This window comes from Neovison vison, chromosome 5, assembly GCF_020171115.1.
Source record: "Neovison vison isolate M4711 chromosome 5, ASM_NN_V1, whole genome shotgun sequence".
Lineage (NCBI taxonomy): Eukaryota > Metazoa > Chordata > Mammalia > Carnivora > Mustelidae > Neogale > Neogale vison.
This window is the reverse complement of record NC_058095.1, coordinates 15,003,602-15,018,068: the sequence shown is the minus strand read 5'-3', so window position 1 is coordinate 15,018,068 and position 14,467 is coordinate 15,003,602. Positions and strand designations below refer to the sequence as shown.

The following is a 14,467-nucleotide window of genomic DNA, read 5'->3' as shown; positions in this document are numbered from 1 at the left end:
CAATGGTGAGGTCATGTGGAGAATAGGAACAGGAAGCTGCTGCTGCCTGTAGGCCAGAGGGGCAGAGGGAGGAGACAGGGTTCCTGGAGCCCAGGGGCTGGACTTGACCCATGGAGGGGACACAGCCATTGGCAAAGACACTTGAGGGTACAGAGAGAGGGAATGAGAAATACCTTAGCTTCTCCCCAGGGCAAGGGCCAGGGATGGATCTTAATGGCAGATGGGCCCTGGGCCAGCACCCTGGCCTTGAAGCAATAGCCCTGGGAGGGTGGCTCTCAGAGACACAGTGACACCTGCTAGACCTTTGCTCTTCCTCAGTCCACGTCTCTGGCAAAGTGGAGACTTGTTTGGAGGCTCTTCCTTGTTGCTGCCTGCCAGAGGGCTGGGTGTGGAGGAGGGAAATATATACCCAGGAGTTGTCACCTTCCCTTGGTTTAGGAGGAAATGCCCAGATGGAGCACAGAGGAAGGAGCTGAGAGAGCTTGACCTACTCAGCCACATTGCCTGTAGCACCTAAGCACTTAGCAGTGCAGCCATGGTGTCCCTGTCCCTGGGAGTTCTTGGCAGTCAGCCCGTGGGCAACACATCTTGTAAATATACCCACGCCCTACCGTGGCTGGACGGTGCTGGACGGAGCTATGATCTGTCAGGCCTCTTTGTGATGACTGGCCCAGTTCGCTTTTGAACCACTCTTAGTTCCAACCATAGAAAGAGAAGCGATTTCATAGTCAGCCAGAGGAAAAGGAATTTATGAGGTCACATAAAAACAGATGTTCCTTTGGCAATGTCCCTTAGTAGGCAGAACCTCAAGAAGGCTAGAGTCCCAGTATTTAGTGAGAGATGCCACTTGTGTCTCCTCAGAAGTCAGCTGTCGCTATCTTTGACCCCAGGAGATCCTTGGCACTAGTTTTTCAGTTTTTCTCTCTCTTGCTCTGGCTCTGGGTTTGTCTGTCTCTTCATCCCTTTCTTTCTCTGAGGCTCTTTGTTGCCCTCTGCCTCTGTTTTCTCATAGATATTAGTGTGCAGTGTTTGCAGGAGGTAATAAATGCAGAAAGCAATGAATCAAAATCTAAATTGCCTCACTTCTGAATACAAACCAACTGGGAGAAGAAATAAAGCATGTCCTAAGACAAGAGAGTGATCCCGAACCTCTTTGTGAAGACAGGAACCCCTGAGTGTCCCATGATTTGAAACTGCTCTTCTTTCATGAAAATGAGTCTCAGGTCCAAGTTTCACAGCAGAGCCCGAGTGGCTGTTAGTAAGCACCACAGGAGGGCTGCCTCCACCTCTCAAATCAGTGGCCTTAATGTTGGCATGGGTCTGTCTCTGATCACACACAAACGAAAGCCATCACGGCCCGGGAAACAAACATCTGGATTTTGTAGTGTGTTGGAGGACAGCCACTGGCTGACCCCATACGGAACACTTGCTCCGCCCTGTGCTCTGAGGCTCAGCAGGGTTTCTGCTCTTTGTCTTATCGTGAAAGGTTGGAGGAAACAGACTCAGAAAGCAGGAATGCAGGAGGAAGCCAGCCAGTTTGCATAGCAGAAAGTCACAGAGGTTAGAGGTCTCAGGCGCCAGAACTCACAGATAGTGTTTGGCCGTCTTTACCTTCTTCTGTGTCACGAGGCGGGTAGAGGGGAAGTAGGGATGATAGAGTTCCCTGGTACAGGAAAGAAGGTCCCGGATCTGAATCTGACTGAAGCTTCTTATTCACCAACAGGTCTATGATATTGCATTTAGTCGGGCTGGGGGTGGCCGGGACATGTTTGCCTCTGTGGGCGCTGATGGCTCGGTGCGGATGTTTGACCTTCGTCATCTAGAACACAGCACCATCATTTACGAAGACCCACAGCATCACCCACTGCTTCGCCTCTGCTGGAACAAGCAGGACCCTAACTACCTGGCCACCATGGCCATGGATGGAATGGAGGTGAGTACCCTGCTCCGGGCTGCCCACAGCATGGCCTCCTGTCTGTGGCACTAGTGAGGGCAGCTAGAAGAGTGGCTCTCAGCCGGTGGCAGTTTCCTCTCCAGTGGAGTTTTAAAAATGTCAAGACATTTTGGATTTCTGTGACTCGGGGGCGGTGGCGGTGCTGCTGGTATCTGGTGGGCGAATGCCGGGGGTCCTACTAAACATCCCGCGTACAAGCGTACCCCCCACCCCGCTCAAGAATGATCAGACCCAAAAGGTCAGCAGCGCTGAGTCACTCTGGTCTAAAACAAGGACTGTGTGTTAAGAACTTTTTAAAACTTGGAGCATTGGTGTTGGAGCCAAGAAAAGCAGTGTCTGAAAAGCAGACCAGATCATACGTGCTTATGGTGCTGACACAGGCACTTTTCCTCTTCAGTGGTCTGGACAGATTCTTCCAGCTTTAGCAAACAGACATAGAAATGACAACTCTTCGTGGCCTGTTTCTTAATAAAAGCAATGAAGTGTGGGTGGAGATGAAGCAGTGAATAACTTTTGGGGAAGCTGGTACCTCAGACTTCTTACATTTCAAGAGGCCTCTCATTCTGTCCACTGAGCATGCGTGGAATTCTTAGTATAAGCACCAAACAGGACCTGGTCCTATTATCCAAACTCATGTTACCTACTCCTTCTTCTCCCCTTCTTTATCAGTCGAAATGCCCTACATTGCTTAAGACATAGACTACAAACTGCCTGTGTCTTTGCTTTTAGTCTTGTCTTTTTCCTCAATCCTATAGCTGCTTTTGGGCCCAAGACCCTCTGCCTCTAATGGTCTTAAATCCACAAGTGAACACGTTATGCTTTAGAATTATGTTTTCCTTGTGTAATGTCTTGTTTGTTTTTCCCTGTTACACCCTGAAGTTCCTGAGCCGTTCACTTGTATTTCTGCAGGTAGTGATTCTGGATGTCCGAGTCCCCTGCACACCTGTCGCCAGGTTGAACAACCACCGAGCATGTGTCAACGGCATCGCTTGGGCCCCACACTCATCCTGCCACATCTGTACCGCAGGTAATCATGGTGGTGGGGTGTGGGGACAAGCCACAGGGAGGGCAAGGGGAGGAGGTCTCCCTCTGTCTCCTTAGAACTGTAATCATTGCTATTTCCAAAGGGTGGTTTGAGAGATTTAGCAAAGTAGCTCAACAGAGAGCTCCCTCCACTTGTGAAATTGGAGTAGTCCACGTATCCAGAAGATCCTGTATTCTCAGTGGTAGCAGAGCTCCTTCCCTATACTATTTACAACATGTATCAGTTGTAGGCTGTGCCTCCCTGAAATCCAGGTTGGCCCAGAGGACTCAGATCCAGGACTGTGGAGAAGGGAGGCAGTGTCTCTTAGATGGAACAGAATGTTCGGGAATGGCCAAGATTGGCACTCCTGGGGAGACAGAGCTACCTCTTTGGAGGTGTTGAAGGCCCTGCGTGGCTTGATCAGTGGGGTGAGACTTCTAGTCCCCACCTTACCATTTGCCAGACCAAAAAGAGTACCCCTTAAAAATATCCTGTCAGTGTGCTTTTATTCTAGGAATAATGTAAGTCTGTTATTAAAAATTAAAATAGTCTGGGTGGTTCAGTGGGTTAAGCCTCTGCCTTCGGCTCTGGTCATGATCCCAGGGTCCTGGGATGGAGCCCCACATCGGGCTCCTTGCTCAGCAGGAAGCCTGCTTCCTCCACTCTCTCTGCCTGCTGCTCCGCCTACTTGTGATCTCTCTCTCTGTCAAATAAATAAAATCTTTAAAAAAAATTAAAATAATACTGAGGTATATAAAATAGGAAGGTGAAAGTCATCTTTTCTCCTTCCTGTCATATGTCCACCTCAGTCCCACTCTCCAGTGGTGACCTCTGACAACAGCTTGTCTCCTTCGAGACCTTTTTATGTGGGTACATGCCTCCACATACCCCCCCCATACGAAAGTCTGCCCCTTTATTTTATACAGACAGAATTCCACTCTCATCCCATGATGTTTTGCTTCTTATCTATTTCATTTTTGGTGCCTTGGGTTTCTTTCTAACATACTTTCTCCTTTCCTCACTCCTAAGTAACATTCTCATTTCCTTGCTCATTATGAAGCCAGAGGAGCAGAGTAGTTTGGTGGGTTTGCACTATTTTAGTATTCATTTGAAAGGCATGAACCTTTTCCTGTATTTGGCCCTCTCCCCATGCCTGTATGGCACTGAGGAGCAGTTAGGGGCCTTCTGCCTTCCTCTGCACCTCAGGTTGTGGGCTGACTCCTTCATGATTGCCTTCTTTTCCCCAGGGGTGTGGCTAGGGAAGGGTGGGAGAAGGAAGAAAAAACCGGTGTGGTCCTTGTTCCTGAAGAATGGTACGAGTGCCCCCCAAGTTTGTCTTCTGCTCCTGGTGGCTTCCTTTGCCCTGCTCGCTGCTGTGTGTGTTGTACCTGTCCAGAGTCCCTTCAGCTGAAAGAGCTGTGGCTGGAGAGTGTGCTTGGTTGAGAGGGGCTCTGAGGAGAAAGAACTTAGTGCTGTAGATGTGCTGAGCATTGCAAACAGCTCCCCAAAGCCCCTGACAGAGATAGTCCCTAGGAAGGGCATCTTGTACCTCGCCTGGGTTATATGACCATGGGACGAGGCTAGTGTTGCCCATGTGAGCATGGCCTGTTTAGGCTCCTCAGATCTCCTGTGTATCAGAGACAGGTTTTCACATCAGGAAAGGCTGATGGGATCAGGGGACACTGTGATATTGAAGGTCGTTGCCTTTTTATTTTTCTTCCCTTAAGTCTAAGGACTTACTGTTTTGATTATAAAAGTGAATGACCACATTACAGACCACTCAACCAAGTGGTAAAAAGTAAACATAGCTCATAACTCTGCCAGCCTCATAGTACCACTGTTCTCATTTGGATATATTTTCTTCCAGTCCTTTTTCATGTGCTTAAGTATTTTTTTGAGGTGGTTACCTTCTTTCTGGTGCTTCCCAGGGTGAAGAAGGTAGCTTTTCTAGGGAAGATTGTTTTTTAAGAGCACATGTCCACTCAGCATTTCACCTCATCTATGTAACACCTCATCAAAGTATAGAAGTTCATGATATGGGGTAAAACCCCATTAAGCTGAATCATCAGAGAGGGATTTTTAATCACTCAGGTACTTTAAGTGGCTGCAGATGACATGTTTGGGGATATTTTTTATATCCCCTGGTCCTTTCTTGATGCTTGTCCCAGGTGAGAGGTGCCCGTCTGGGTCCCATTCTGCCATCCTCACTCTGCCGCAGTGACTGGGGCCCTGGGACACATCAGAGGCCTTGCTCTGAGTCCTGGCTCCGCTGTGTACTGGCTGCATAGCTCTATGGCTTGGGCAAGTGCCTGAACATTTCTGGGTCTCGGTTTCTTCATCTATAAAACAGGGGCTTGAAATAAAACCTCCCTTGCTGGGATCTTGGTGAGCAAGTGCTTTGTAAACTGTGATCCCTCCGCCCACCCCAAATGCGGGGACCGATTTCCTCCTTGCCTGAGTTGTGACCTTGCTGCTGGCTTTCTCTGTCACTAGCGGATGATCACCAGGCTCTCATCTGGGACATCCAGCAAATGCCCCGGGCCATCGAGGACCCGATCCTGGCCTACACAGCTGAAGGAGAGATCAACAACGTGCAGTGGGCATCGACTCAGCCCGACTGGATCGCCATCTGCTACAACAACTGCCTGGAGATACTCAGAGTGTAGCGTTGGCAGCGCCTTGCCCACGAGGCGGGGGCTTGTGTGTTTCCTGCCTCTGCCCCATCCCCAAAGTAAGAAGAAATGTGTTTCTGGTGGCCAGTATGTCTCTCATTGCTTTGCACCACTGTTCCCAGAAGCTGCTCTAGGAGTTCCTGGCGGGTCGTCCCATCGCTGTCTGTGCCAGACTCAGTGCTGTGTGGCGCCTCCTCAGCCCAGGGCTGAGTTTTAAGATTTTTCTCTCCTTTTCTCTTCTCCTTTGGTTCCTCCATTAAAATTTTCTGTGTATTTGTTTGTCAGCTGTTGTGTTAATGAGCATCGCAGGCCCTGGCTGTGTTGGTATTCATCTGCCCCAGATGTCTCTTATCTGTCTGCTGCCCAAGGCGGCGCTCTGTGTCTGTGTCTTGTTAGCACTTAAGTGGGAACAGATACCGGTTTGGAGTTGTCTTTCTTCCTGTTATCAGTGTCTTTAACAAATTTAAACTTTGTATATTTTTTAACCTATCAGGCTAATTTTTTTACAAAAAGGATTTTACTCTTCCTGGTTTCTTCCTTTGTTTCATAGTCCGCCCCATGAGCACTTCCTCTCTTCCCTCAGTGCCTGGATCTAGCACTGGGCCCTTGACCCCATGAGCAGTTTGCCTTCTTGAATCACTGCCTGAGTGCAACGTCCCTGAGCAGGAGTCCCAAACCGCCTCGGTGCTCTGAAGTCGGCCAGTTCTCTCACTTTTTCTGAGCCCGGCTCTTCTCAAGGACATTCTGGGCTCCCAAACAGACATGTGAAGCCTTTTCTTCCTCAAGTACCTCTGTCTGACCCGCCCCCCCCCTCCCCCCCGCCACCGACCCAGGACCTGCTGGCAAAGTGTTCGAGCTAAGAGAGACAGCGTGTCTGACTTGAAGGGAATGGTTTCAGAAAAGCTGAGCTTAGAATGCATTTCCAGGACATAGTTTCCGAGCCTGTATTTCCCTCCTGATGTAAGTCCCAGGCCATTTTCTTTCATGTGTGAAAGTGATAGGCAAGCACAGTCTGTAAGCTGAACTTTGGCATCTCTGGTTGGTTGGTTTACTGTGACTGATCGTTGGCCGCTCTTTGAGTGAGAGGGTCCTACTTCAGAGGCACATAGTCTGTGCCTCTAATCCTGAACAAGATCTCCTTTAGAGCGTGGGGGACTGCCAGCTCTTGGAAGGAGTGGACTAATGGGCTGTGATAATCCCAGGCCATCGAGTAAATAGGTAGCTGTGGGGCCAGCCAGTTAAAGTGCATCTGTCAACCCTCCCGCACCCACCCCCAGCCGCCCTATCCCCCCTGTATTAGGTGCTGAGCAGTATTGGACTTGCAGGCTGCAGTGTCTGTTTCCGTTGTGTGTATGAGTTCCATGGAGGGGGCTTGTGTGTGCTTCGGGCACTGGATGAGTCTTTGGGCAGGCGGGGTTTGGGACATGCTCAGTCTTGGAGGCCTTTGGTCCAGTGTGTTCTGCCATAGGTTTTTGAGCCCCTCTGAGTTGCGCAGTGTTGAGTAGGGGAGTAGCAGACCTTAAAGCTGGTGTTTCATCCACTTGTGTTCTCACCTGCTCTTGAGAAACAAAACAGTTTTGTTCTTCTGGGCCCTTAAACTCTTCTAGAAGGTTGAGTCTCCTTTTCCAGGGCAGATGTATTGTTGTCTCCAAAGTCCCAGCTCTTTGCTTTACTACACAGGCGCTTGTCCAAAGAAAAAGACTCTTTCTTAGTGTCTTCCCCCTTCTACTTTTTTACTTTCTTATTCCAATTTTGAGGCTCTTTAGCTGGCCCTCCACTTGAGGTTGACTTTGCTGCATTTACTACCAGATTTGCACTGTGTCATTCAGAGGGGTAAAGTGAGCAGTTCTTGGTCAGAGCCCTCCTTTGCTTATAATTGTATTTGCTGGTTCCAGGGTCCCTCTCCTAAGGGTAGCAAGTCTAAGTTGATGGTAGCTTGCTCTAGGAGGCCATCGGGTCCTTCCCCTGGAAAAGGGTCTGAGATGGAGGTCAGACTGGTAGGAGGGGCTGGTCCTCCTGGGGCAACGTTTAACCGCACTGAGTTCTATGTTCAGATTTCTTTCCTGATCTGCACTTAAGCATGGTCTGCATGGTGAGATTTGTCAACTGGAACTGGAAAACAATCAGGGGAAATAATTAGTCCATAGTAATTAGAATATATTTGCATAAAGTTGCTATCATTTTGGAAACCAACAACTTTTGGTGGGTTTTTTCCCTTGTCCTGTGGCTCCCAGACCTTTCTTCCCTCCCTAGGTCCTGTAGTGTGGTCCTCCTCCCCCTGGCATCCCCCTGGCATCCACCTGGGGCCCAGGTGAGACTCCCCAGTCTCCCTGCACAAACACACACACACTCACAGTTGCAGAGATGCCGGTGTTTTGAAGTCCCAGCTCTCTTACCCTCCGTTTATACCATAGGCCAGGTGGCCTCATGGCTAAGGAGAGGATTTCTATAGTCTCAAGACTAAGAAAGCCTCTTAGCCGGGGATGCTCCGGGAAGCAAAGATCTGTTGTTGTAACAAAAGCAAGTGTCGGTTGGTGGCCCTTCCATGTGCTCCTGTGGCCCCCTCTACCCACTGCCTCCGTGGGGCCAAAGCTGCCTCTGTTTTCCTTGTCCGCTCTGAGGGGACTGAGAGGTGCTGAATAAATTTGGCTTCAGGTTCCACATCAGGGAGTTGGTGAATGGATACAAGTCATTCAGGGGCTTGAGTATTTATACCCAGAAGAGTTGGAACCCTCTCCTTCTAGGGAGGAATGGAGCTGTCAGTCAAGGGCTTGAAGAGGGAAGATACTTGATCACTTGGTGAGAATTTCTTACCAGAATCAGGATCACCTCTCAACCAGTTAAGATTGGGGGTGGGAGGGTACAGAAAAAATTGAGGGTCCTACAAGGTTTTGATGATGGTTTTGGCTGAAATGTTCGGAGGAGATTTAAGATACGGGAGAAAATCTGTGGTAAGTGTTTCTTTAGATCAAGGGAAAGGATATTAGAGGACATGAAAGGTCTGGGGTGGCCATGGAATGAAGCTGTGCCCTCAGCCCGTGTCAGCCTTTTTGGAACTTTTGTCAGATAATCTGTGGCACTGTCTAATTGTGGGGACAAGATGCCAGCTCGGGCAGAGGAGCCCCTTCCTGCAGCACTGAGCCATGGGTGATGTTGGTGGCAACAATCCGCAGGTGTTGGCAGTCCCGTGGCCATTCGTGATCATGGCTGTCGTTGGTTGTAGGCTTGTACAGAGCAGAGGAAGCAGAGGTGGTACACAGTCCTGCCGATTTTCCTCCCTTCCCTTTTCTTATTCTTCCTCTGTCCTTGCCCCCATAGAACTTTCTCCCTGCTGCAGGCTGGGCCTCGAGTCTGAGGTGGTAAGAACAGTTGGGAGCTTACAGGGTTTACCACATGGCAGGGGCCTCCCCTGGTTTGAGAATGTGGCAGCTTCTTTGCCGTCCTGGGTTGGAGTAAGGGAGACCATTCAAGTAGACGCCTCTCTCAAAGCAGATGCTTCCCTTTACTCCCTGCACTCCAGGATGAGGAAGGAATGTCATGCCTGGCACTTAAGTTGGAATTTCCCAGGGAGAAGAGCTGAGCTGAGCGTCCCTGCGAGCCCTGGAGAAGGCTCTGTACTGGCTGGGCCAGCTGCCCACAGTGTCTCCTGTTGCAGAGCCCTGCCTGCCTTTCCCACCTGTACCCTCTTCTTCTCCCACTGTTGTCATTGCCACTAGCTCTCAGAATCAAAGGTGTGACTATATAGTGTCGGCCCGGTCCTCCCAGGATATTGTGGATATTGTTTTTTAAGTCTGGAAACATGTGGGTGCCTTCCCCAAGAGGCTTGGACTGGTGTAAAACCAGAAACAAATAAGCTAGTGAAAGTATGAACTCAAGAAGAAGGATGTTGGCAGTCTGTGTAACAGCTAGAAAACTTAGGAGGACCCACCTTTAGGACAACCCATTGGCTATGGACTCGTAGTGTCTGCTGTTGAAGAGAAATGCTCTCGCCTGGGGCTGGTTGTGGTAACCTGGTATGCAACGAGACTTGTTGAGCTAAAGCTTTGACTTGGCTTGAGTTGAGTGTGGATCACTTGCTTTGGTTCCCATGTATTTTATGACCCTGTCAGTGACCTTTCCCCCTTCCTCCCCCGAGTGTGAACTTGTAGCATGATTGTACAAATCTCTATGTAGGAAATGGAGATTCCTTGTTCTCCGAGATGTTAAGCTCTAGCCAATCAATTTCTGTCTCCTCTAGCCTAGTACGTCTGAACTTCATTTCTTGTTATATATTTAAGCTTTTCCTCTATACTCTAGCTTTTGTGACCTCCCATGGTCAGGTGGAGAGGAAGCTGTCCCCTTGCAGAACTGTATTATCCCATTTTTCTTTTTTAAAATATTATTATCACAGGACTGATTGTACACAGGGCTCGTAATAAAATGTTAACACTGTGCTGTGAGACCACAATGGTAAATCTCCATTGAAGGCAACTCCAAAGGCACCTGAAAGTGGAATGTTACATCTATGACTTTATTTCTTGCTTCCTGAGTATATTAAACCTAATTTTCACCCTTTCATTCTGTTTCAGCCTCCTGTATAAGAAGTACCGTATTTTCTGCCCATCACACTTTGTAATAAAACTTGAACATGTATAGATTGACTGAATTTCTTCTTGTGATGAATTCAGTTCTTCCCATTCTGCCACTGTGGGATGTTCCAGAGACACTGGCTGGGTGACGAGAAGAGTCCTCCCCAGCCCATCGTACTATCTGACAGCCTGAGTCATTCCTTTTACTAAAACACAGAGCACCTACTCTGTGCCAGGGGCTGTGAACCTCAAGTTGCTTCCTGATAAACAGTTCCTGGCAGTGTTGAAACTATGGGAGTGTTTAAGCTTACTGGTTGCCCTGAGGAGGAGATGATCCCCTATGTCTGTGTAGGAGCTAGAGGAGGTCAGGGAAAACTTCACAAGACAAGGGATGGTGAAACTGAATTTTGAAGGCTGAGTAGGAGTTCTCTGGGAATAGGGAAAGATATTTAAAGCAGAAGGAACATCCATGTACAATGTATAGAGGCAAGAAAGAATATGGGCATATTCAGAGAATTATAAGTTGATGTGGGGTTTTGAATGGGGACTGTCGCTAGAGAAGTAAGTAGAAGCCAGATCAGGCAGAGTCTTTTGTGCATTGCAGGAAGTTTAGACATTACACCTGTATGAGATTTTGGAAAACTCACGTAGAGGCAAGTCGTGCTCAGAACTGCACTTTAGGAGGTAGTGAAGAAAATGTCCATGTAGGGGATGCAACAGGGAGTCTGTTCACCTACTGTAATAGGATGAGAGAAGGTAAAAGCCTGAATTAAGCAGGAGCAGCAGGGGAGGAAAGGACAGGACATAACTGAAGAGATTTAAGAGGTGGAGTCATCAGGATGCTGTAAACTGCTGCCTCTGAAGGATGACAAATGATAATTCCCAGACCCTGTGGGTTTGGACACCAGGTTCTGATGCCGGCTAAGGTTTCCAAGTTCAAGCCAGTTTCCTCAGCCTACATCCCAACGTGGTAAGATGGAGGAGTGCCTGTCCCCACTGCTGGTCAGATGCTCTAAGTCCTGGTTGAATACTCCTTCTGTTTATTTTTATTTTCATTCTGGGCTCCCATTAAATCATTGCAAAGGAAGAGAAGTAGGGTAGATTGTGATTGATTCCATGGCCCAGTGTTCAGCAAGTAACTGCCATCGTGACAGAAGCATTGAGCTGGGGGCGGCAGTGGGTCTGGGGAAAAGAAGTATGTACTCTAAGAGTTTATGGGGCTCCTGGCTGGCTCAGTCAGTGGAACACGTGACCCTAAATCTCGGGGCTGTGAGTTCAAGCCCCATGTTGGGTGTGGAGCCTACTTAAAAAACAAAAAACCACTTTTAAGAGTTCAGACTCCTTGGGACAAAATGAGCACCTGCTGGCTCTGTTAGAACTGTACTGTACAGTCTGACGACACAGATGGGAAATAGGAGATTCCTGCTCTTTAGTTTTTTTCTTTTTTTTTAGGGAGATCACAAGTAGGCAGAGAGGCAGGCAGAGAGAGAGAGAGAGAGGGAAGCAGGCCCCCCGCCAAGCAGAGAGCCCAATGTGGGGCTCAATCCCAGGATCCTGGGATCATGACCTGAGCCGAAAGCAGAGGCTTTAACCCACTGAGCCACCCAAGCGCCCCTCCTGCTCTTTAGTTTTTAAGGGGCACTCTGGGAGAGTGGTGCTGCCTGGGCTAAGCTGCAGTAACAAACCGCCACACCTCAGAGGCTGAACACAACAAAATGTTACTTTTTGCTTATGTGAAATCCTTTGGGGGTTGGTCAGCTACATCATCCAGAACTTGTGGCCTCCTAGGTTGCTTGGAAGGGGAAAATATGTTAGGAAGAGTTCTGCCCATATCTGCCAAATTTAGCCACATGATTCCAACCTAACTGCAAGGATGTTTAAGAAAGGTAGTCTGGGGGCGCCTGGGTGGCTCAGTGGGTTAAAGCCTCTGCTTTCGGCTCAGGTCATGATCCCAGGGTCCTGGGATCGAGCCCCGCATCGGGCTCTCTGCTTAGCGGGGAGCCTGCTTCCTCCTCTCTCTCTGCCTGCCTCTCTGCCTACTTGTGATCTCTCTCTGTCAAATAAATAAATAAAATCTTAAAAAAAAAAAAGAAAGGTAGTCTGCCTGTACGCCTAGGAAGAGGAAATAAGGTAGTGCGTAATAGTTCTGTTTCTGCCCCACCAACAAATGAGCGGCCAAGGCTCATTGTAAATGATTTCAGTGATCCTGAAAAACAGGCTCTAGCGATGGTTCAGTCATCTGTGCATTTATCTTGAGACATTATTAGCTCAAACTGAGAAAGTAAAATTCTGCCCTGCTATTCATCACAGATAAATAGACACATAAAATGAGCCGCAAAGTTAACAGGAAACAATATTTCTCACAAGCACACCTGCAACTTAAAATGCCATAGAAGTTCCCTTCTCTATGAGTGACTGTTTGTTTGTTTTTTATAATTCGCTGAGAAACTGTTCTCTAAAATCAGAGACTGTCAGAAAAATTTGCTGATTGAAATTCTATCAGTGAGAATGAGGACTTAACAGTCTTGCTTTCAGAGAATCTAAGTCACTCTGACAGAGCTGCAGCCTTGATTTCCAACCCAGGTATAAAACTTAAGAGCAGGTGCTTCGGAATCCAGCACTCCCCATGAGTTTTGTAGTTTGCACAGAAATTGAACTCGGTCTGCTTTGCAGTCCAGGGCTGGTGCTGACACAGCTTCTGTGTTCTGTTGAGACTATTGAACTCTATTCCATTGAAATTTCACCTAACCTCCACCTTTGCCCACAATCCTATAATAATTGTCTTTTCCTGTGTTTGGTGAGACACCTCACCATCCCTCCGGTGTGGAGTTTTTCTTGTTGCACTGAGCCCAGAGCTGACCTGGTTGAACTACAGGTTTGCCCTGGTAGATTTAGGCTGATTGGACTAGGGCAATTTCAGACTTTACTTTGGCCTTCATGCTTATTTGTGATTCCCTTAATTTGCCTTTTGCTATTCAAAAGGACATATTAAACTGTATTTTTAAATGACAAAAAATACTATATATGCATAGCTAGTAAGCACATGAAAACATCTTAGACATCATTAGTCATGAGAGAAATATGAATCAAAACCACAGTGAGTTATCACTTTATACTCACTAGGGTGGCAACAGTTAAAATCAAAAAGAGATAAGTGTTGGCAAGGATGTGGAGAACAGTGGAAACCTCATACATTGCTGGTCGGAACATAAAATAATGCAACTGTTTTTGGAAAACAGCCTGGCAGTTCCTCAAAAGGTTAAACAGAGGGCGCCTGGGTGGGCTCAGTGGATTAAGCCTCTGTCTTTGGCTCAGGTCATGATCCCAGGGTCCTAGGATGGAGCCCCGCATCAGGCTCCTTGTTCAGTGGGAAGCCTGCTTCCCCCACTCTCTGCCTGCCTCTCGGCTACTTGTGACCTCTCTGTCGAATTAAAAAAAAAAAAAAAAAAGGTTAAACAGAGTCACTGCAACAACTCATCAGTTCTACTCCTAGGTATATATATACTCCTAGGTATATACTCCTAGGAGAAACAAAAACATGTCTATACAAAAACTTGTACATGAATGTTCGTGACAATATTATAATAGTCAAAAGGTGTAAACAACCCAAATGTCCATCAACTGATGAATGGATAAATAAAATGTTGTAGATTCATACAATGGAATAATATCTGGCAATAAAAGAGGAATGAAGTACTGATACATCCTACATCAATGAACCCTGAAAACATGCTAAGTGAAAGAAGTCAGTCACAAAGGACCACATATTATATGATTCTATTCTTATGAAACATCCAGAATAGGCAAACCCATAGAGGAAGAAGTAAATTTTCTACCTCGGACTGAGAAAATTGAGGGGAAATTGGAAACGACTGCTAATGGATCCAGGGTTTCTTTTTGGGGGGACTACAATGTAAAACTGATTATAGTGATGGTAACACAAGTCTGAATACATATCCTAAAAATCATTATACACTTTAAATTGGTGATGTATGACCTGTGAATTATTTCAATAAAGCTGTTATTTAAAAAAAAGAACTATGCTGGACACGGGGTCCTGTCCTGCTCTCAAAGAATTTAATATTGTGGTGGAGACAAACATTTTTAGATTAAAAAGTGCTAAGGTACAGGCGAGTATCTTGAAGGGTCATGTCAGCACGAAGTAGGGCATCTGCGCCCAACTGGAAAATTAGGGCATGTTTTCCTTTGGTGGAAAATCATGTCCAAACTGAATCTTGAAGGAAGAGCA

The 14,467-nt window shown here is 47.4% G+C and overlaps 1 protein-coding gene across 1 annotated transcript in view; it reads left to right on the top strand.

Moving 5' to 3' along the window:
- Window positions 1-10,282, top strand: part of DCAF7 (DDB1 and CUL4 associated factor 7) — a 31,801-nt gene extending 21,519 nt beyond the window's left edge. The window contains exons 5-8 of the mRNA XM_044247657.1: window positions 1,724-1,933; window positions 2,864-2,981; window positions 5,472-5,709; window positions 10,219-10,282. Of these exons, the coding sequence (XP_044103592.1) occupies window positions 1,724-1,933; window positions 2,864-2,981; window positions 5,472-5,644 (501 nt within the window). The 3' untranslated portion in view covers window positions 5,645-5,709; window positions 10,219-10,282. The remainder of the gene's footprint in view (window positions 1-1,723; window positions 1,934-2,863; window positions 2,982-5,471; window positions 5,710-10,218) is intronic.
- Window positions 10,283-14,467: the final 4,185 nt, after the last annotated feature.